Genomic DNA, 24,486 nt, shown 5'->3' with positions numbered 1-24,486 from the left:
TTAATCAAATGACACGGTACATTTGATGACAATGGAGGAACGACATTTAAATGTTCCATAAATAACTAATATAATATTGAATTGCCGGTTTAAGCGACTAGGATTATTTAGTTGTTGTTTAAATGTATATGCATATAAATGCATTTATGCAAACAATCTATACATATGAACATACACTTGTCAGTCTGGTTCAAGTGCCGGGGGATTGGAACTTAGTACCTGGGAAACGTCACCCAAAAGTTCCGATCCCCTGCACATTTTAGTTATGCAAGTTACAGGGAAACGGAACCCCCTTGTCGCAGGATTTAGCGGGCTTCGATTCCCCGGTACCCTATTCGACAAAAGTTACGATTCCCCGGAACCCAAGATTTTTCTTCGATTTTTCATAAATTGGATAAATTTCAGGAAAAAAATTTTGTTGTCTCAAATTAACCTCCCACTAATGAGGAACATTGGATAAAAAAATTAGAATTTTTTATAGTCGCGCAGGTTCCTAAAATCGCAAATATCTGACAAATTTGAGGAGCGGCAAGCTTAAAAAGGTACAGGGAATCGTCACCCAACAATTATTTTCAGGGAGAAATACAATTATTTTACAGTTATTGTTACAATTATCACGTTATTATTATGTTACAATTATTTTTCCCTAAAAATAATTTTATTTTTTCCTGAAAATACTTGTTGGGTGACGATTCCCCGTACCTTTTTAAGCTTGCCGCTCCTCAAATTTGTCAGATATTTGCGATTTTAGGAACCTGCGCGACTATAAAAAATTCTAATTTTTTTATCCAATGTTCCTCATTAGTGGGAGGTTAATTTGAGACAACAAAATTTTTTTCCTGAAATTTATCCAATTTATGAAAAATCGAAGAAAAATCTTGGGTTCCGGGGAATCGTAACTTTTGTCGAATAGGGTACCGGGGAATCGAAGCCCGCTAAATCCTGCGACAAGGGGGTTCCGTTTCCCTGTAACTTGCATAACTAAAATGTGCAGGGGATCGGAACTTTTGGGTGACGTTTCCCAGGTACTAAGTTCCAATCCCCCGGCACTTGAACCAGACTGCTTGTGTGAATGCGGCGTGGTAATTCAGGGAATACTGTTGCACTTTACTAAAAAATTACGTTTTTTAGTAATTCGCCATTTCAATTAAAAAAAGAATTGGAAATAGCAGCACTATTTTTCAGCGTAATACAAGGCTTTATTACTTAATACACCAGTTGTGAATTATATCCGTGTATATAGATGTTTAATACACGAGCCAACCTTTATAACCTTGAATAATACAATGGTTCAATAACTCTTGGACCGTATGCATAAACGACCCAGATTATCTGGAAGTTAAACATGGCAATTTAATGAACTCGATGATGATTGCGTCATATACGTATTATAACCGCAACAATTGTGCAAACTATAAAATGAAACTGCAGAAAAATATTAAAGACTATCCTTATACCACATCCTTATGTACTTTTACACACCATAGACAAATCTGCCTATATTGTGGATGGAACATTGGTGCTTTTAACACGCCTTAAGTTTTACTTGATTTTAATTTTTTAACCACATATATATCAGCTTTGAAGATATCCATCAATATTTATTTTTCAGAATTGTGTTTATTTATCTGTATGGCATAAATGCATTTATTCACACAATATTAATGTAAATAATTTAATTGTATAATCAATTTATTCGTTCGTGGGAAAGAGTTAGATTAAAATTATTATGGGCATGTGCACATATTCATAAACTAGAAAACAAAAGCAATTAAGTCAATATAATAATTAAGTTAAAGATATGGAGATGCATCACTTGTGACCGTCAATTTTAACACGGGACTTGAACTGGACAACTTATTCCATGGCTGATTAGCCTCCATAATATACCTTAGATTAGAATTATCCATCACGGAATCGGATATAATCGATGTCTTTTTTGGATAATGGTGCAAAATGGGAGAGGTTCTCACGGCCCAAAGATCTGGCACCGAATTAAACTTTTTTCTTATAGAATCTCTTGGAACATGTAATTGAAAAACTTGAGGTTCGTCTTCATCATCGCTTCCCCCCGTTTCATCTCTAAAATGGTCTCCATTTTTCTGCTTCTTGGTTAAAATAGGACTTGCACTGCAAGCCCCGGATCTAACCATCCCAGAGAAATACACAAACGGTTGTTTCAATAAGGTCAGGAAAGACTTTTTGTTGGTGCCCCCAGAACCGCTAAATCCAGCGCTAGTATTACTACTTTTCCTACTGGAACCCTTGCCCTTGGATATGGAAATATTAGACTTTCCCGAATCATCTCCAATGCCAAAGCTGTCGTCGCTCCCCCCAAAAGTTACTCGAGGTGAAAGCAGCAGTTCTGGATTTATATTTATGTTTACATGTCCACCAGTTTCCATCATCTCGCACGTCTTCGTAACACGGCACGGGGGTTCATCAATAAGCAATTTGGGTTCCGATTTGAACCTGATTTTTGTGATAAGCCCATTTCCACTGGAAGCTAATAGAGAGCGAACGTTTGGCCAACTGGATCGAGGCGGTGGTGGTGGGGGTTGCAAGGTGGCTCCACTTTCTCTGATTTTGCTTTTACTGCTCCAACTACTCGGATCTAGAGTGGCGTTTGGGTTTTGAAAGTTAAGGACGGAAATGGGAACGATGAATCTGGGGCCGTGAAGAAGGACCGTGTAGATCTCGCTTGTTTCTTCTGACGAATCCATATCTTCAGCACGATCAGCAGAAACCGAGTCTTTTGAGTCCCTTGGTAGTTCCTTGCCCTTCAAATAAATTGTAACGACCATTAATTAGCAAAAAGAAGTTAACTGATGCATTCGATAACACAAGTTAAATACATTAAATACTTTTCAATATTAACTAATTTCTGGAGGCAGATGTACGTAGGAGAAATTAATCAGTAAAAATAGGACTTCTAGCAGGCCCTACCAATGACCCTAATACTGTTACTGTATGAAAAACAGATATGTGTATATATAACTATGCTTCATATGCTTTATGTGCTGGTATATACGGATTCATGTGTCAGGAGATAGGCTTGTGTCATTTAAAATCTACAATCCTGGCCCTAATTGGTTTTCTGCATCTGTTTTAGCCAATTTGCCTCTATAATCCTTCTCCTCTTATCCAGCTTGAGTGAAACTGAAGCAAATGAAAGTGAACGGCGATGGAACGTACTATTTATTTACAAGACGAAAGTGGAGAGAAAGATTGCAAATTGTAAACTAAAAGCTTGTGATATTCATCAGTGTCATGAAGGTAAGTGAGCCACTCATCCGTTTTGTTTGGTTTGGTAAATAGTCGCCGTAATTTCACAAATTATATGACCGTGGGGTGAGAGTACAGTTCGGTGTATTTGCGTGCATGGCTACTTATTTGTTAACAATATTGCTGCTGAAATGAGATTTGTTTAAATAATTTCCTCGGGGAGTATTTTCCTATCTTTCGGTAATTTGGCATAGAATTTAGGCCGTCACAATTTGCATCGCTTTATTGGTTTGGTTTGGATCAATCTGCAGGATTTGGTAGCTCATCCTTTCCACTTTCTCTTATTGCATTCACTTTCACTCATCTCATCACTCTCCGACTCTGCTCCTCGTCCACCACCACCTGTGAAGGTAATGGGTTATGTGGGATTGAAATGAGAACTGAGATTAGAATTGAATTGGCATGACATAAGCTGCAAAATCTCTTGAAGTTGATATTTTCTGATAAAATGAGGAAGAGAAAGGCTTCAACATCGTTCTCTAAACGTCCCATCCCAACACGAGTTTCTGATCAACGCCCAGATACATGTACATACATATGCACGTGTACAACATACGTACACAAGCATTTGGGCAATTTACTCTGCGGATGTTTGTATGCAACTTCGATTTACCTCAAACTGGTTTAAAATCCATGAAACTCTTTAAACTACAGAGCATGGATAAATTTTTAAAACTGAAGAACCAGTAAATAGTTGTAATCAGGCTTGGTGCAAGCTAATGAAAGTAGTCATCGTTTGAAGTAGTCATCGATTGAAGTAGTCATCGTTTACTAAAGATATAAAAGGCAACCGAGAATGCATTTCAAAAGAAATCAATCACATTTGCCACAACAATTAAAAGCGTTTTACCATGAGCAAAGTTTCAAATAGCATTGACATATTTTATAGTTTCTAGATTTACATTCATTTTGAGAGAAAATGCAGAAACGTCACTTAATTCTATTCGTATCTTCGTGTGGATCTAACCCTGTTCTTGTTTAAGTGCGTAGCGTAGCCCAAAGTTAGAAAATGAAAATTAGAATCGCCACAAAACTATAAGACTGACCGACTCACTGAATTTACCGACTTTGTCAGCTTTAATTTACTGGACTTGTGCTTCATTTCATTTCAAATTACGTCGAACGCATGCACATACATACACAAGTCGGGGAGAAGACGAGGTTTGTTCTAATCCAAGTGAATAGTAAAAGAAGGAGAGATAAAAGTTTTTTATAGACCACATCATACCAATAGAAAGGAAAAAGCAAATACGCCCCAAGTCAAGGGAAATTCCGGAAATGTTGGCGTGGCACGCAACCGTTCTTGTGAGAGTGAGAAACAAAGTTGAGATTTGTAGGATAAGCATAAGCAGACAACGTATAAAATAACCCCGACTGTTTTTATGAACCCAAGCAAAAGACAATACATACGTAAGAACTACAATTCATTGTCATGTACAGGTTTGGAAAATTTGTTCAAATTCTAAATTATAGTATAGAGGTGAAACATCTGTAACTAAATAATCCTGCCCGTGCCCCGTATACTCTGATGAAATATGTCTGAATGTCAAAAATTCTTATCCATATTAGGATAATATATTTCCATTCTTGTAAATCTGCCTGCCGGAACTTTGATTTTTGATATTGGACATTAACATTCTATGTAAAAGTAAAAGACACTAAGGATCCATTTTTTGTTGCACTGGCGAATCTTTGAAACTGAATTTTTGTTGTAAATTTTACACACGGCTGGTTTTTAGGGAAAGCTTGAAGTACAGTTTAGGTATTTGATCGAATAGTCTGACAGTTATTGTCACATTCTCCGTCCAACGTTCGTAAACTCATCTCAATCACTCAGGCAATGCAATAAATACTCACTCGGGATGACAATTGGCAAAAAAGTTGTTCCCCTCCAAACTCCCATTCAAATGCAAATCAGTTAAAATTAAAATTTCTGCGATCCAATGAAATTGCCAACTACTGACTTCTTAAGGGGGGAAAAGTAAAAGTTAATCAAAATCCTTTTAATATCAAGTACGGAAAAACTCTGCGTAACACACAAACGCATATTATCAAACGGAAGAATCGTCAATTCAGTCTATTAATGAAGAACAAACAACTTGCTTCCCCTACCGATTTGTTGGTGTTGTTGTCCAAAGAGGCGACCGAGGAATGGCTCGAGCACAGCAAAAGGTTCTCCAGTCTCCAAATCTCAACATCAATGGCTTCGATTTGTCGTTTGTACACTCGATTCTGAACCTCTGCACGGAACATGAGCTCCTTAGCGTCTTCAACCACCAATCTAAAACGTTATTATAATTCGAGATAAGCATGACATCAATAATTCGAACTTATAATTTTGAAGAATAATAATGTGTGTACACCTACAATTCATCGTTGTGCATTATTGTATTCAAAGATGCATGTATGTAAATATGTATGTTGTAAAATAAAGAAGGTCCGATTTCTACAGATACTTTCACATTTCTGACTATCTTCCGTTCATGGCATCGTTTTTATTGTTCAAATTCTTGTGTTTCTTGACTTCTTCTCGTTCAGGTGAAAGGAAAAAAGAAATCCTGCCTGTTATCTGAATAAAATGAAATCGGGAGCAAATTGAATCGACTTTGAGTTTTTAGCAGAATGATTTGATTGCGAAGGACATGCAACCAAAGGAGAAAATGGCAAAAAGCAAGAGTTGTTGGACGGCTTGGTAGTTGGAGAACTTTGTAGTTTTGAGTTATAGGTCGGACGGAACTTTTTTATTTGACTGCTTGACAATTGACAATTTCCACTCTATTACTTTGCTGTGCTTTACTTCTACTTCTACTCAATACAATTGGTAATGCAAATATCAGAAGAGATAAGAAACGTGAAGACAGACAAACACAAAGCAACCCAAGACTAAATAAAAAAACCTTTCCCAGACATTTCGGAATTTCGTTTGCTTCTAAATTTGATTTGTTTAGCGTTTGTCTGGTATTTTCATTTTCAAGCTATTCCACACATAAGCACTTCAGAGTCTGTCATGGCACAAACAGGAGTGCCGCCAGTGTTACCAATAAAATCGTGCGATTAAATTATATATGAAGTGTAAGTGGGTATGTGTCATTTATTGATGTTGAATTCAGTCATCATTATTTTTATCGTCGAATGAAAAACAAACAAAAGTTCAAAAAAGATGAAAAAGGAATAAATTCAGATTTGATGTTGGGTTGGACATTTCTCACCTGCGCGTGTTGAACTCAATTTTGAGCCCCATACTTTCCACCACAGGATCTCCTTTATGACCTCCTGTTTTTATGGCGTGGATCTAAAGGTAAGAAAAACGCTGTAAAATGAACATCCATTCAGTAGTAGGAAAAAGGTGTCATCGACGAAGATTCTTTCCCCAACAGGAATTTAATAATATTTAATATGATACATAAGTATCAGGATATAAAATCTCTCCTTTTACTCAAACCAGACATGCATGAATTATGTTGGTGGTCAGTTGAAAGTAAGACGTCATACTATTCAATATTACTTACCTTTGGAAGGAAAAGGAGGCAGAGGGTCACCGTGGTTGAAGTGAGAATAAGTGACGTGACACTTACAAAGGAAAGCGTTACCCGTTCTGAGACGAGATTTGCCAAGGACACGGCCAACACTGATGTAAGGACCACGATGTAAACGCAGTACGCAATGTTCTTGGAGTCATTAAGAACGTGGATCTTGACGTGTCTGAAATAAGGAAAATTGATTGTCTTATACACCTGCATGGGTCATCATCACACGCCATGCAACAAACTTTTGCCGTGTCGAGAATAGTTTGTATTGCATTACTACAACAGTTCGGGTTTACTTTTGATCTTACCATTCATTCCATCTATCAACTACTTATATACATTTATATGTTTATATATGCTTCTGATGCTTAGTGCCTCTAACAATGATGAAAACCTCCATTTAGCCCGAGCCAGTACAATACATATGAACGAATTTTGAAATTTTGTACATTTCTGATTTCACCCCACAAACCAAATTGAGCCTACTAATCAACCGATTTGACTCATCTTCCGTTCCGGCCCACTCGAAATATGTGCTGAATTTTATTTCGCATTGTATTTATGTAATAAGCCTAAAGAAGTGGTACGGACGCGTTCATGGGGACGGACAAACATGCTGGGTACATGTGTCCTTGCTCAAGGAATATTACCAGCACTCTTGTACATGGGAATGTTTTTATTTACTTTTTTTATAAACTGTGAGACGAAGCTACGAGTTCAGTTATAGTTGCAGAAAAACTGCTGGAAAGAAAACAAAAGGAAGACGGAAATCAATTTCACCTGGTTTCCCAAGACATGTAGATCCCAACGACTAGAAGCAAAGCTTTATACGCTGAAAACAAGAAGACAGGAAAAGTGTTTATTTTAAGTGATTAAACTAATGCAGTTAAATTACTTGCCACCATATATTTGTATTAAGCACGTACCGTACATAGCACTCAGCCAGATATGACCGTGTTGAGATCTGCACACCTCGATCTAAGGAAAACAACAAATTTACAATAATTACAAGTACTTTAACTTGATGGTCAAGCGTTTTCTCAGCTTACCTGAGGCTGGTACACAACCGACCGATCAGATACGTCTTTTTGTAGCGTGAGATTTTGTAAATGACGATGCATTGGATCAACCACCGCTAATTCATTGCAATTAATTCAATGTATATATAAATGACGTACGGGTTGTAAATATGTCAATCGGTTGTTAAATAAAACTTACCCCAGGATGTGACGATGATAACATCAATGAGTAAAAGTAGCATCACCAGTAATATCAGTTGCGTATCTTTCAACATCTGCAAATGACACAAGAGCTTGTAATCATGAAAACAAATGTGTTACACAACCTGAGCATAATTAGGTAGGTAGGTTTATTCAAGATTGATATAGCGCAAGCTCTTACAATCATAATCATTCATTCGTTACATATACAAACTCATTCAAACTACTTACATACATAGTTTCATCTCATAATGTACAATCTAAGAATTAGTAAAGTGTGTGCTCAGTTGTGGGCATGATCCACAAGTAGCACACGGCATCCCAATAAGGCTAATCACACACCATAATAATATTTTAGGCTACAATCTAATGATAATATGTATATAACAGCAGTAGCAAGGGTGTAGAGGGAAAACTGATAGTTCTGACCTGAGCATAATTAAGTAACATATATTTATACAGGTACACGTGAACCAAGAACTCTTCTCAAATTTCAAATGAAAACTGGGGATGTTAAGCATAAACAGAGTTCTGTATATATTTATGTCATTCGTGAAACTCTGAATTAGAGAGCAAAAGCATGGATAAAGAAAAACGGTTCTGATGAATTTTAGTCTATATTTGTTAGTTGGCTGTTGCTCGCCGATAAAGTTGATGGACTGTGGATGTTAGTTACGTATAGCAAACAAGTAGGGTAATAATGCGTTATTGGAATAGAATATTAGCAATCTGCATTTCTTCCTCCTGGTTGGACAGAGTGAGATTGTCGGAAAGGAAAGATGACGCAAGTACGTATGTATGTACCTGCATAAGTACATGCAATATATATACGAATATCTTTCTCCTTCCAATCAAGTCAATTCAACTTGAATAACTTGGAGTAGAAACGGTTGAACATTACATTGTTGCATGAATCGTGTCCTCCGTATTACCCTGAGTATGTTAGTTGCATATAAATACGGCTAAAAATGCAAGAGGAAAATGTTTGGCATAGTAATATCAAATTATCTATCCCTGACTGTACTTATCTCTTCCTAGACTTATAATTCAAACTAAAATGTGTGTTTATGTGCTATACGTACATACACTCACCCCCAGAAGTGTACATACGTATACATAAATAAATCTAATAATAAATGCACAAAAAGTGTAAAGGGTATTTGAAGAAATTTTCACTCTACCTTATTTTTCACAACTCCAATGCAACTTCTCGTAAAGATACGATGAACACGATATGTTTTGACAAACATTGCTCCAAACGCTAGGGAGAATGCAGTCGATAGAAGATAAGCCCTTATCTGAAAGCAAAGGGATTATAATTCTGTAAAAAATGTAGAGCATTTTACTTAATATCAAAGCGATTTACAATTAAATATTTAAAACCAATGATTGTTTATCTATTTGCATAAAATGGAGCATATACACTTGTTTCAATTTTACGTTTTTCATATTTCAGTAAAAAAAGCTAATCTAAGTTGATGCACAAAAAATGTGCAAGTCTAAGGATTCTAAGTATGAAGAGATATTGACATTTATTTCTTATCCGTGTTCACTTTTTCTGAAAACATGACACTGAACACAACACAGTGGTTCGTCTCAGGGAGAAAGTAGGATTCGATTACCAATACATGCTCGATATCTGACTGACTGACTGACAACCATCAAGACAAGATTATCCTTTTTGTCCTCTCTTTCGTTGTCTCAAACGAGTGCTCCCATGCACCCGTCTTCACTGAAGAGGAAACGAGGGATTTCGGATCATACGATATGTATTTCAAAGTAGATCTGTATCTGGGTCGAATGAATTGATTTTCAAGCCAGAGTCAAGAAGGAAAGTTTAATGCAGCCCTGCGTAACGTTCTTTGATTTTTTCATACAATTATGCTGGATAATTGAGACAACTTTGTTGAAATGCGTGGGGATATTTATAAAAATGTCTATATATATACATAAAATTGAATGCAGGAACAAATTAATTAATACATTTTCATATTTAGCATGGTTTGAGCCTTAGAAATTATTGTAATGATAATTTATTTTAGATTTGCATAGGAAACGTGCTCCTTCTTACTGTGCATATGTAGGAAAACCGAATCTCATTTGACCCGATGCTAGGACCAAAATCTGAGCCCAGAATAATCACAGCAAAGTAAGCAAACATGCACCCGATGATAACCATATTGTTGAGACGGGGGCTGGAAAGTTTAATGTACCTGAAAAACCAAAAAATCGCTTCATTTAATGTACAAGTTAAATATTAGGGATTCAGATATACATGCATAGTCATGTTTTGTGCAATTCAAACTATTAATATGAGCAGCAAGGTTTTGCTTAATGTACACTGCGATTCATGAACTGAGTCGGAATTTTACTTGCTAGATTCCTAGGCAAATCTTGAAATTTGACAAAATTGTATGGTACCAGGGAAAAAATTCAGAATGATTAAGTAAAAAGATCCGAGATAAAATGAACATGTTATCTATGTATGTTCATAATTTTATATAACAGATTTTTTTGACAGAAACTTTGATATTTCTGTATGAAAATCTCTCTAGAAATCGGAAATGCATAGGGATTTTTATTAACTAAGGGAACTGGGGGATTCTTCGTTTGGCTAAGATTCGATGAGTTGGGGTTTTCAGTGTAACGAGCAACTTGTTTGAGGAGCGTCGGTTTTCATGCTTTTCGAGAGTTGCGGTTAGGTGGCTGTGAAAGTCCATGTTCGACAGCTTGGTATCTTTCTCCACCACCTTTCACCAGCATTCCATCATTATTAAATTCAACTCTATGTATGTTCCTCCCTTGGCTTCTTTATGTAAATAACTGCCCAATTAAAATTTCTGCTATTGGACCTCTGTACAAATCAAATTTAGTTTTATCCTGTCCCTCCAACTGATTTTTTACAACACATTTTGATATGAATTTTCAGACCCAATTTTCAAAGTACATCAATAATGGAGATTGGCTAAGGTTTAGTATGAAGTACTTTTAGAAGTACTTGAAGGTTTAGTACTTTTAGAAGTCACTGCTGAAGTTTTTGAGTTGTGCGCAAATTATGCCTCAGAATAGAGATAAAATCTTGAAGGACGAATGATTTCAGGTAAAATAATTAAGAAAGATTTTGTCACATGTCTGATGCAAAATCACTAAAATTTACCGTCAGTACTTATGTATTTGTTACGTCATCATTTGACCATTTGGCTCAAATTTTCATTTTCAGCCAGTATCGGTTTCTAATCTAATAATAATTTTCCTTCTGAAGTCAACCAACTCATAAAAAGGGCAATTAAAAGGTGAAACCGAATCAAAATCTAATGGTCACGCACTCTCCTCAAAGACGAGTGGCTAGGTCGCAGCTACACGGACGTGGAATAGAAATGTACACAGGAATCCTTTTATTTCAGTAATTGAATTTAGCAGTGGTTGGAAGTGTCGAACCCTTCCTTCTCGCAATTCTTTACAGTAACGTAGCTTCTTGGCCTGGGAGAGATTCAAAGAAGTCGTTTGATTGGAAAAGTTTCAGCAGGTAAAGGATGGAAAGTCATGAATGTTGGGATTTTTATGAAATAGTTTTTATGAAACATTTCTTGACATTAACAACAATCTCAATAAGTTGAACTTGCTTGAGTTTCCTGTAGTACAGGTTGAAGGCCAGGAATGCAGAGGCCAAAAGGATGCCGAGAAAGGCCACGGCAGCCACAATTAGGTATAAAGAATGCTCCACACGAATTAGCTTTGTGCGAAACTCCCTCCTGGATATGGGGACTTGGTTCCCAGGCCATTTGATGGTCCAGCATTGGGACAAGGGATGAAAGTCGTTCGAACACAACTCCAGTTTGTTCTCTTCTCTGTCTGGATGAAACAAGCCGACTTGGCGCAAATTTCCGCCTACGATTATAATTCATGTGTATCAAAAATTAGTCATCTTGGTAAATAAAGAATGAATGCATTAAGGTGCTATCAGGAACCTACCTTGAACTTGCATAAACGAGGTAATTCCTATTCGATCAGAACCGGAGAAAGTTATTGGTCCCTAAGTAAAAACGATAAACTTTAATAAAATGCTATTATCTTTCAGGCGTTTAAATTAAAGCAATGTATGTTTGCATGTACGCCCAATATAAATCATATTAAACTTTAAATTACCGATATTCCTGTAAACTTGAGTTTTCCAATCTCATCGTTCAACAAGTTAGAAAAGTGATTATCCATGTAATTAAACTTTTCCAGAGAGTAATTATGCTTCTCGACGAGCTTTTCAAGACCCATCGCGATGGCCCAAATCGCGTCATAACTCTCAGGTGCAAAGGACGTTGTTAAAAGGGTGCTAATTGAAGTCTTATTTATGGAATCTTTGTCCATACTGACGGGATTCATCAAAAGACGTTTCTCCATTTGCATCCTCTCCCTCAGCCTCGTCCCAAATGACTCTGTCGTCTTCAATCCAATCAAATCTTTATTAAATTAATTAATCTTAATTCCATCTGCCATGCACTTATGTACATATTACACAACACTTAAGCATTAGTGACCCGTAGACGGCGCAACTGAACTGTGCTTGAACATGGAGAGAACAGACGGTTGTAATTGAAATACTAATTTCTCGCCAATCAGATTCTGTGCTATATTCACTTGTCTCCCATGCTTTAATTTAATACAAACCAGTCAACTTGTAAACTTGTTTCGTAGCACATATGCATCATTTCATGTAGGACTACTTATTAAGATGCATTTGACAAGTAACCTGTACATGCTTGGAAGGGCTCGTGATTATTTTATAATATTTTTAAAACGTCATAGGCAAAAATGTTTACGTCCTCGCAGAAAATAATAAATATTATGTAATACTGAACTGTTTGGCTTTTGGTAGTAAATCCAGCAAAAGAAAACTTAAGGAGTAAAGGGCTCAAAGTCTCAAATTTCAATTTCCAGTCGAGAAAATCAAACCCACAATGAGTAAATAAGCATTAATTTCTTGTCCACTCAATTGCATAGAATACACAAGATGCTCACATTCTCTCACGAGTGAAAGCACACTCTGTAAATTAGAGCGAGGAAGCAAATATTTGCAAATTTCTGACTGAAAACTGATTTTATTTCATAATTCTTAACAAATAAACTTCTCCGCAGCTCATTTTACTCACTTTCTTTTTAGCCCGAGTCAGGGCTTATGGAACCGTCATGTCCGTCCGTCCGTCCGTCCGTCCGTCTGTCCGGCACGATAGAGCCAAAACGGCTGAACCGATTGACTTGAAATTTTTACCATATGCATATTGGACAAAGTTAGGAAACGAGTTCGAAGATGGGCGAAATCGGTCAAGTGGTTGACCGGTGGGGGTCATCGGAGTGGGTGGGGTATTATGCACCAAATTTCAAAATTGTCGTAGAAGGCTGAAATTGGGTACAGAGGTTGCTAATGGCTCCTAATAGATAAAAATGACTTTAAGTTGGAAAAATTTTCATCTTGAGGGACCCTATGGGATGACCCATACTGATTTTTCAAAATCGTCATAACAAGCTGAAATTTGGTAGAGAGGTTGCTAATGGGTCTTAATAGAAGAATATGACGTGGAATTGGTAAAATTCTTATCAGGAGCGACCCTATGGGGTGACCCATACCGATTTTTAGAAATTACTTTAAAAACATTAAATCCGGCAAGGTCATACCTAATGGCTTCTCCTGAAAGGATATGAAGTTAAAAGTGAGCGAATTTTAACCAGAGTGACCCTGGAGGGTAACCCATACCATTTTTTAAGTTTAATTTTTTCCATCTGAAATTTGGTACGAAGGCTAAAGACCACTTCTTGATAGCAAATATAGCTGTGGAAGTTCAAAGTGGTAATATTATGTCGGTCAATTCGGAGAAAAATTTAGAAACAGCTAGGACTCACGGAGTCAGGGACTTTGTCCCTGACTCGGGCTATATGGAGTCTGCACTGTAGGTTTTTATAAATATAACCGGTAGACTCATTCTGTCAATGAGTAAAAATATATAATAAACGTTCCTCAGAATGTCGAACCATGTACAAAGAAAATACGCAGAAAAGTGATTGATGGTGCCAGGGTAAGTGTGGCGAGGAAAATTGGGCTATGTACTTGTTAAGTAGCTACTTTAAGCGAATCCGTCCGTCTATGTTATTCCTCCAGAATGATGTAACATTTTGATATTCTGTCTTCGGGTATAGACAATATTGCAAATAAGTTTCAAAATCTCAGAACTCGAATGCCGAAAATTTGACCCTGTGGATTATGACCTACTGGTCAACAGTTAATCCCTTATCGTATTGTTGGAAAGACCTCGCGCAGGACAGAAAAATTTCAATTAGCACATTGGGCTTGTGACGACACGGTAAAATGTAAAATGTAAAATTTTAAATAACTATGTACATAGTGCCGACGTTTTTGTTTCGATTCATTATCACTACTTTCTTGCATATATCTTTTCACTAGAGTTTATTCAGCTTACATATTTATTTTGATGAACAGATGCATTCAAATTTTATTACATAAGCAGAAGTTCATTTAGCAAGTAACTGTAAACACGCGAAATTACTTACCAATCCGAAATCTGATAGTCTTGCATTATCCAAAATATTAAATCGATCCACCACCAATGTGTTTTCAATCGCGATCGTTAATTCTTTTAGACTGCACTCGAGCTCTGATTTAATTGAAGGTTTCCTCGTTGAACGGCCTTCCTCTCGGTCCCCTCTGCTCCCATGAACTCCCTTCGTCCTAAGTCTGCTCAAATTATATTGATTTGCTCCAGTCTTGCCATTAACCTCAGAATCGGAGGAGGGGGAGTAATTAGTATCGTTATCGATATTATTATTGATGTTGTAGGCATGACGCGTTTGTGTTTCGACATGCGATGGATTTCCATCACGAGTGCGTAACCGTCTTGATCTTGAGGAGGAAAAGGATGACGGGAAGTCAAACCTGGAGAAAGTGGTGGTGTCATCTTTCCACCAAATCGTCTCAGGTTTCCCGATCCATATCCAAGCAAAATCCGGCCCAAACATATTTCTCTTGAAGACCTGTAATTTGGGCACACATGGAGTTTTCGCAAGCTGGAGAATGGAATTTGTTCATGTAATAAATAACTTGTGAAAAAGTACGTCTTCTTCTTTCTAATCTCTTGCTAATGTCTATGCGTTAAAAATGTCCTTAAATTTGCTAACGTAGTCATATTCATCCACATCCAGTGTTTATAAGAAGTCCTAGTAAAAAAAAGTGACAAAAGCCGCTCTGGCTGGACATTGAGACAGGGAGAGCGTGAAGTTGAGTAAGCTGTCATTTTCACGGATCAGGAAACTCATCTCTGCATTGGGTCATCATGTCATGAACTTTCTCCGTCTTTTGGTCATTTATCATCTGATGTCTGTCGTGTTCATTCCTACAACACCCTCAAATAGTCTGGCATGGCGTGTCGGCTTCATTTGCATGAAATATATTTGGTAAAAAATATGCATGCAATGCGGAATATGTTTTAAAACCATGAAGACTATAAGCAATTACCAAATTTCCATCTAAAATGCATCCATTTATACAAAGTAGCCGTAGTTCATCTGAATAGATGACAAAGTGTTTATTCTAAAATATAATATGGCCTACACTTCAGGTATTCAATTTCCTGTACTTATTCTCCAAACATGGTACTCATTTGCATCAGATTGCATTACATTCTATTTACTAATGGACCGTAATGTGCTTTTATTTGTTTAAGAGACAACTAACCCTTGATATTGAGTGGCCTTAAATCTGATGATATGTTAAAGATATTCATGATGGAGCTGAGGCTCCGACGAGTTATTTTAGTTGATCATTTTCATCTTACCCCAAATTCATACACGCAATTACCTACGCATGTACTTAGGAATTCTTAAGCATTAGAAATTGCAAGTTTGATATCAGTAGAACTACGAAGTGAATTTAATTCGAAAAGAGTTTTGTACATTTAAATATTTAGTATTTGTGATTTTTCTTATGAAGATGACAGAAGAACTAATTATGATAAATATAAATTTACCTCACAAAACACCTTTGGAGCAATGTCAATTCCAAAACTTGCGATAATTATCCGGGAATCAGACTCCTGCATAAATGGTGTGTGTAAGTATATTCAATAAAACTCATTTTTCCAACAAAAATTTTGATAAACATACATTCAAAACATCCAACTGATCCTGCAAATCAGAGAGCGAGAAAGTCAGTGTTGCTTTGCACGTAATGTTCCCCTTTTCCTCCATGTCTTTCATAAGATGGTGGTTTACGGGCTGCAACATTTACCAGAACTTTTAGTTTTGTATACACGTGACACTGAAATGTTGCAAGTGACAGATTTCCGTCTCTTCGCCAATATTTTTCTACATAGTTTCTATACAGAAACCTTATGAAAGGCAAGGTTGATAAAAAATATCTTAAAAATTGATCCAAACAAGGCGACGATGTCAGAAAAAACAAAAGAGTATTTGAGTGTCAAACCAGTTACAATGTCGAATTTATCGTGGAGCACACCAGTAGTTCAGCATGTATTCAAGTCCTTGAACCCATGTTCAAGGCTTATCACTTCATCGTTTTGTGGGAAACCCATCAAGTGGATAGTTCTTGGATTTTTAAAAAAAGATGGCAGTCAGAAAGAAAGCAGAGTAAATTAATTCATTGTCTAACAATTCGTCGTTGTTTGTTGTGAGGGTTTTACCAATCTTGCACGTACACGATAATTACAACACACTAAACATTATGCACATTGCACGATTTTATTGGACTGGTTGTCTATTTCTAAACTCGCTTTTGCACAAAATATGCAGTTGCGAAAGGCTACGGAGAAAGCAGGCACAGAACTTTCAACAAAGATCATTGTGACACTTTCTTTGCAAATGTCTTACAATATTACAACAGAAGAGTCGTCCTGGTCATCATAATATCATCATCATGAGGAATACAGCGAGATTGGTATTGATTTTGATCATTATGTAGACGCGAGGAAGTGCGACTCATTGCAATATCTGCAAACCGAGCAATTTTCTTGGTTTCTTGTATTTGCAGATGAAGAACTTTGTGGTGTCGGTTTACTTTAAGAAAATGGAGAAACAAAAAGAGCTGGTCTTTGCTCAACTAGGTCTTCTTCCAATGTATTTCATCGAATACAGTAAAGCCGTACACTGACTGATTGAAAGTGAAACTATATAAACTCTGTTTGGTGCTCATACATGGATACAACGAGGAGTGTCGATATATTTATATGGGTGTATATCCAATATCCACTATATTCAGGTTATAGTCCAATCTCAACTAAATGCTGCTTTATCTTATTTTGCATTGTACAGTCGAGAAAATCCCTCTCTTATCCCAAGAATTGTGTAGTGCAAGAGCTCTATTATCTTATTACGAAAAATATTCTACTGAAGCGAAATGGAATCCAGTCGTATGGATAAATTTCCAATCTTTTGTCATTGTGCGGTTAAACCGATGAGTTTCCTACGGTGAGTGAATTGCTGATGCTCCTTTTCATACAGTTGCACCCACAAATTTATATGTTCTCACAATAATGAGTAAGTGGATCACTCTGTAACTCTGTACATAGGAACATTCATTCATTGTAACTGCACAAGAGCACTTGCATAAGAGAAGCCCACAACAGCACAAAATGACAGTTTGCAATATAATTGATGCAATTATGATGATGCATGTTAGTCGAGCAATACAACTGGGTGGAGAATAATTAAGTGATTGTGGGAGGGTCTCACCATGGAGTATCGATTCTCATTCTCAGTGAAGAAGGAGACCGTGTCCCAGTTGAAATGGGAGATGAGTTCTATTATCGCCTCGGAATGGGAGGAGACGGGGGCGACCGTTCTGTAGAAAAAAGGAAACTCGGAACGATCCGATAATGAAGGAGATGTGGACCCAAATGAGACCTGAAAAAAAATCATCTCATCTTTAGCTCCACTTGAGCATAAACGATCTCTTTAAAGTTTTTAAAAGAAAAAAAATCAATTCTGCACGCTCAGCGAATTTAAGTTGAGTCAGTGCCAGCCTATTTGTGTAGAAGGGAAGAAGGGGAGCTGATGAGAGACTCAAGTTTTATTTTCACTTTTACCTCATTATGTTGTCCTACATATATACCACTTGTACAAGATAGCTTGTGTGGGGGAAAGTTGGATTTTCCTATGAAAGTTAGAAGACAAAAGTCTACGCAGTGGTAATAACTTTTAATCACTATCACCATATTCCAACTTGCTTACGTATGTATTTATATAGATTTATGCATGGATGGTCCAGCTTACACATAAACAAATGCATTTATCAATATATTATACATGCTGCTGAAAAATAGAATTTTTCCATAATTTATTTGTTCCTTTATTTTGTAGATCAAACTTGATAGTTTTCTCGGTCGCTTTATTTATCTACTTGGATTAAAATTTACAAAGATTGAGGTTAAGTACATGTACTTAAAACTAGATATACTTACATGTGCATTTTCACCTTATATTTGTACCAAATGTCAGTCATTAACGTACTCACCTGAACAATTCTTTGGTGAGTGGCGACTTTTGAGACCCTTTCCGTTACTTCATCGCATGCTGTTCCAAGTAGAGCTATTATTTTAGTGCTGTTTTTTTGGCTGTATAAGGCGTGAAAAAATGCATCAACTCCAGTGCCAGGATCACACTGCAAAAACACAAATACAAAAACAATAATAGATTGTTGTGAAATGTGTGTACATATTATTGCAAATATCTCTGCAGACATGATTTTCTTATATGTACTAAAATTGAGAATAAATTGATTTATCTGCACAGGAAGATGTAAGCACGAAAATAAATTAGACTTGACAAAATCTTCTAAAACTTGCCACTCAGTTAATGGGCACTTTTGATAAACTGTTTACGGAAACTTTCACCCTTCATGAATCGCGTCTTGCGTAATCTATATAAACAGTGATAATACAGCTATTAATGTGTCTACTTCAATTCGCACATGAATCTATTAACGTTAATGTAAGAGGAGATAATTGAACTGAAATTTGATATTAAAAAAGTTTGCAGGAAAAGATATTAATGGAAAATACATAAATAACTATTTGCTGGGCTTCGATTGTTCCCCACGCAGAATTGTCTTCTTGTTGCTTTTAATATAAAGACCAGTGCATATATACACTATGTGAAAATTCAAACAGTTAAATATTAACTGTATAAAGATAGAATATTATCTCATGATAAACCCCAGTTAATTTAGATTTGGAGTAATTTTAACCAAGGATTTAAATTTTCAAGTAAATAACTCATTTCCTAAGCTTATTGATCGTCTCAAACGGTACGTCTCGTCTTTTTATCCGTATTAAGCATTTTAACGGCATAACATATATATTACACAACTTATGTATGTACACATATATTCACATATATCCTTATGGAATATATATATAAATCTCGTGTCGAGTCTCACACTTGTCAATTCATCTTTTGTTTCAAAGTTGAAATTGAGCAGCAATCTGTATCCGTCCATCTGTTCCTCAAACCAAGTCTTGACCAACCAACCACGTCTCGCACAGGGCTTATCGTACATATGTGAACCGACGAACTGTGGAAATTGTGAGATGTTGTTGGTGAAAGTGCGTTTATGATTTTGCTCAAGCTCGAAGAAGTTTGCCATTTTTCGACTTGGCCGCATATAATGATTCACAAGTTTCCACACCCTGTCACAAGCTCCTTCCAGAAGTGACGGGAAGCCCAGATTGGTTTATGGATTATGGATGATATAGAGCATACACCTTTCATTCAACAATTTCATTTGGCCAACTCAACTGACTTCAAGTGAGCTTGCAATTTCAACCGGATCAGATTCCGAAGGAAGTTGATCACAAAATTTGGAAGTTGTCCAACCTGCAAAAATCTTTTATGTATTCTTATACGAAAAGTGAGGAAAGAAGGTGTACCAAATTTCGAGAAGGTCTCTTTTATGTTATCCGAAAAGCTATTAGATTATACAAAAAGTATTACACACATGTGTTTTCCACTCCTGAACGAAACAGAAATTGTGAAGTAACAATTGACGAGGAGATTGAAGTAGAAAGAAAAAAGAATAGTTGCCGAATTAATAATAATCATTCATTATTTTTATTGACCGCATTGCCCTTGTTGGACCCTCCTCCTAACCATTCGCTGTCGAACAATCAAGACCGAGGAGGAAGTAATGTGCAAGAGAAATCATGTAAGAACGAGAAAAGAATAAGTTTTGGGTGGGATGTAAATAGGCAATTTCCTTCCAAGAGTGAAAGTAGCATGAAACTGGCCAAAATTCGTTTTGCCTTCCACTTCCTACCTGAATTTATAGGTGTGTTGATTGCTTATAACCCACATTTAAATGGCTCTAGACACGATGTTTTCTACGTCTCAGGATGTCTATAAAAATCAAACAGAGCGATTACCTTTCACTTCATTCATGGGATAAAATTAAAACCATACAAATAAATGAATCCAAGGGGGAAAGGTCAAGACTGTTACTCTATGTCATTCTCCCAATATTGAATTTTTATGGAAAATTTATTTAAATTAACGTCAACTTTAGTGAGTTTAGAAATTTTAATAAAAGCTTAAAGTCCTACAATGTGTAGCCCCACCGGTCCAACAAATCGACCGATCTTGTCCATCTTCGAATTTGATTCCTACATTGCCCCATAGAATATGTATACCAAGTTTCAAGTCGGTCCTTTGAGGTTTACGATGGTTATCATTCCAAGTCGGACAGACGGACGGACATGATGATGGGCACCCTAAGCCCTGATTCAGGCTAGAAACGAGAGGAAAGTAAAACTGAATAGGAAATGTCAACCGGCTTATGAAATTATTTGTGTGCTCCGCGTGCTTGAATTTCTGGAAGAAATATGTAGGTAAATTATCGCAGTAGAATACGATTCAGTTGTTCATGTATGTGGACGAGACCTATGGGCCATAAAACATTAGTTGTCACAATTAGTAGTAGAATAAAAGTAATTTCCTGCATTTTTGTCCCCCAGATTCTTTGTAGCATGAACAAAGGAATAAAGGAGAAAGTTGGTAGATGTTTTTTAGTGATTCTTCAACATCACTAACTCAAACTCACTCACTTATGGAAAAGTCTTTAATTGCTGCTCGATCATACATCCGCCACAGTCGTTTGCAGATAATGTTTACTGTTGCTCATAATAAGTAATACTTACATACACGAAGTTTTTTTTCTTCTTTCGGGATCGTTATGAACAATGAAAACTCTGTGATACGTTACAAATGAACTTTTTTGTTTGATCGTATTCGGCATGTTCACTTGTGTGAAATCCAAACTCTCATCCACTCGTTGGAGATGAACCACGATAAATGCATATGTTAAGAGATTGAAGCTTTCGTTAGGCCGATTTCCAAAGACTTTCACTTCCAAGGGATTCTTATTCACACACACACAGCTTTCGTTATGGGTGGATTGACATTTACCTTAAATAAGAGCATAATGAATAGAAAAGTGATGAATAGAAGGATGTATTCAGATCCAAAATTGTGAGATTTTGAGTGAAGGAAACCTAGCTTCTTTCATCCCGTTCGTCGATCTCTTGGTCGGTGTGTGCACACAGATATGTATACATAGATCTATACATATATACCTGTAATAAGTTCGTATAATATCTGATGAATGAGCCTGTCGACAAGTCCTTCCTTTGTATTTAGTATAAAGTCTTCTTGTTCAAACAATAAGATTATATTGCAAGATGGTGTCATTAAAAATCTGCGTTATTTATCTTGTCAGACTGCACATTGGGAAATAAAATCTAAACTTGAGAGAGACAAATTTTCGGAAATTTTAATTCATTTTCTGCATTGGAAAGCTGAGAATGGTCGTATTATTTTGGAACATATTTGGTTGTTTTGTGGGTGACGTTAGTTTGATAGTGCATGAGCGTAGTGTGTGTGTGACGTTGACTTTTGAGACGACTTGACATTTTTTCCTTGCTCCCGTCTCAGATCATAAATATTATTCTATGTCACATTCCTTCCTATCACCCTCACCTTCTCTGCATTACTATTGCGAGTGTAATTTCATCTCTGTATTCTAAATGCGAAAATATTGATTCAAAAGTAAAGAGACTTTTCACGGAGAGATTTTGCGAATTACGTTATTTCTTAAATTAGGTGTCTCCATTTTGAGGCTGGATCACATCAGAAAATCTCTAAACCCGCAGCGAATGCTGAGTAAAAGTCTCATTCAATTTAATTTATGATACAAAGCTGGATTTACTAAATTTCTTGGACAGGGATGTATATTTAAAATTGCTTTTAGTCAAGAGGACACCCCGATATTGTGCATACATAGGTTCATATTGGCTAAGAAAGTGAAGGCCTACATGCACACATATTTATATTCTATTCTTATCCGTTAGTTGAATTGAATTTTGACGAGTTTTTCTATGCATCATACGTTCATACATATGTACGCAGGGTGCTGCTGGTAGAATGGAAATAAGAATCTGTGATTGTATCTCTGAGATATATTGGATGAATGGCACGCGGAAATGATCCCTTCTTTCGAATTGGATGATGGTCATATCTAGATACATACACACACGTGCACACCTACATATACACGCTACATATGCATGTATTTACGTATGTATATATCTCACTTTCAACATTTCAACTTGTTTCCACTGATTTATTTACTTACCGTAGATGGGGTAATAATACGACATCGCCATCGCCATCAAAGTGTCAATAAATATGGTCAATTTGTGTAGTTTGTTGATCATGTCAGTCAGCGTCGGTTAGTCTGTGACGTGAAATGTAATGTAAATTTTCTTACTTATGTATAGCAAAACATTGGCAATCCAGTTTTGCTTCAATTCGCAAAATCACGATAAAATCAAGTATGTAATAAGTTGGCAATCATAGTTGAGTATTGTTATTTGAGTAAAAGTCTTAAAATCAAGGAATGGGCACTTTCTCAAGTTTTACTATAATTTGACAGATGGATGCACGTGTGAGGAGAGTGACAAATACTCTGGCCAACAACTTACTCTCAAAATAGAAAGATACATAACTTTATTAATGGGCTGGGGTAGAAGAATGAAATGGAATATAATGATCTCGAAATCTCAATTTTGTGACTCGATTGTGGAAACTTTTGTGACTTCCAGCAGCAACAAAATCAGTAAGCACGTGCATTTATTTACATACGTACCTGGGTGTCATTCGTAATTTGTACAAGTTTATAGCCCGATAATATCTTGTCATTTCCGTTCACATCGTCCAACGCCATTTGAGCAGCAGCTCGTTCACTTTCACCATTGTCTCTCCTCCTCAGCCCCAGCGGAGTCTTCGTGATGTAGTTGAATTCAAAGAGTCCAAGAATCGTAAGGATTTTTCTCCCATCGGAACTCAACAAGGCGTTGCTGCCCGTGGTATTGGCACCACTCTGAATAAGTTTCCTGTTCCTTCTCACATTTCTCAGAGTTCTCGACTTGCTTAATATCACATCGGGTTGGTCTTTAATTTGAACAGGCGATGAAGCCATGGTGGTAGAACTGCGGGTGGTTAAAATTACAGCAGGTTTGCTTCCGACTCCTGATCCCACAACATTGTGTAAGAATCGCAAAGAAGAATTTATAGGATTCGTATCATTTAAATTGAACACTTGATGAGGAACAAAGCTATTTTTCTTAATTTCGCTATTCATCCTGGGAAAGCTCGTCTTCATTAAGAGTAGGGTCAGATTAGCTGTGGATGAAGATTGACTATTGAATGATGATGATGATGGTACAACACTACGACGTGCCTTACTCATATTGATGGTAGAATTAGGAAAGAAAGACCCATTTGATACTAATAATGAATTATCTTGGTATGTCGTTGGCTTGATTGTGAGATCAACTTGGGCACAGTGACGATCACAGAAGAGGATAAGGATCAAGATCCAACAGTGTCTCAATCTAGAGGAACTGTGTCCTTCGCAATTATGAAGAAATGAATATGCCATGATTTCATCAAGAAACTCAACTCGATAACTTTATGGTAAACTCGAATTCGAATATAAATTACTTATTTTTCCACGTTTGCGACAAGGCAATAAAACGTAGTGACTGATGAGAGATGTGTATGAAATGTACAGAGGAGGTAAATTGAGACAAAGTGAAAGTAGTCGTGGGTTAGTAGAGGCACGCAGGGGTGCTGGTGGTGGTGTGGATGAACTGGGAATGGGAAGTCTGGAAACGGGGCACATCAACTTCCGACGAGAAAAAGCAGGACGACGGGAGAAAGCTGCGTTGTTCTCTTTTAATGCGTGCTCGCCAATTCCATCTTGGCTGCTACCTTGCTAGATTACGGATCCAAAGAAGTATTATAGATCGCTGCACAAATAATCATAAATGAACAATTAGATATTACTAGTCAGTAGAGAAATCATTAGAGAAATATGGGTGTGT

At 36.8% G+C, this 24,486-nt stretch overlaps 1 protein-coding gene across 1 annotated transcript; it reads right to left on the bottom strand.

The window, feature by feature from the left end:
- Positions 1-1,674: 1,674 nt before the first annotated feature.
- LOC110843431 lies at positions 1,675-24,393 on the bottom strand. Its single transcript, XM_022089395.2, has 19 exons — positions 23,247-24,393; positions 18,564-18,710; positions 17,783-17,953; positions 16,199-16,309; positions 16,063-16,128; positions 14,591-15,070; positions 12,179-12,469; positions 12,005-12,065; positions 11,656-11,920; positions 10,104-10,245; positions 9,214-9,330; positions 8,031-8,106; positions 7,862-7,947; positions 7,739-7,790; positions 7,593-7,644; positions 6,795-6,987; positions 6,495-6,577; positions 5,398-5,566; positions 1,675-2,780 (listed from the first exon to the last, which is right to left on the bottom strand). The coding sequence occupies exons 1-19, from the start codon at positions 24,039-24,041 to the stop codon at positions 1,794-1,796; spliced, it is 4,344 nt and encodes a 1,447-aa protein (XP_021945087.2). The 5' UTR covers positions 24,042-24,393; the 3' UTR covers positions 1,675-1,793.
- Positions 24,394-24,486: the final 93 nt, after the last annotated feature.

Source organism: Folsomia candida, unplaced genomic scaffold (genome assembly GCF_002217175.1).
Source record: "Folsomia candida strain VU population unplaced genomic scaffold, ASM221717v1 Fcan01_Sc002, whole genome shotgun sequence".
NCBI classification, from domain to species: Eukaryota; Metazoa; Arthropoda; class Collembola; order Entomobryomorpha; family Isotomidae; genus Folsomia; species Folsomia candida.
This window is presented reverse-complemented; position numbering and strand designations above follow the sequence as displayed.

Coding starts and splice junctions, on each gene's coding strand:
- LOC110843431 (XM_022089395.2), bottom strand. CDS start 24,041: ATGGCATATTCATTTCTTCATAATTGCGAAGGACACAGTTCCTCTAGA. Junction 17,954..18,563: donor CTCACCAAAGAATTGTTCAG/GTGAGTACGTTA, acceptor ATTTTTTTTCAG/GTCTCATTTGGGTCCACATC. Junction 12,066..12,178: donor TCAAGTTTACAGGAATATCG/GTAATTTAAAGT, acceptor GTTTTTACTTAG/GGACCAATAACTTTCTCCGG.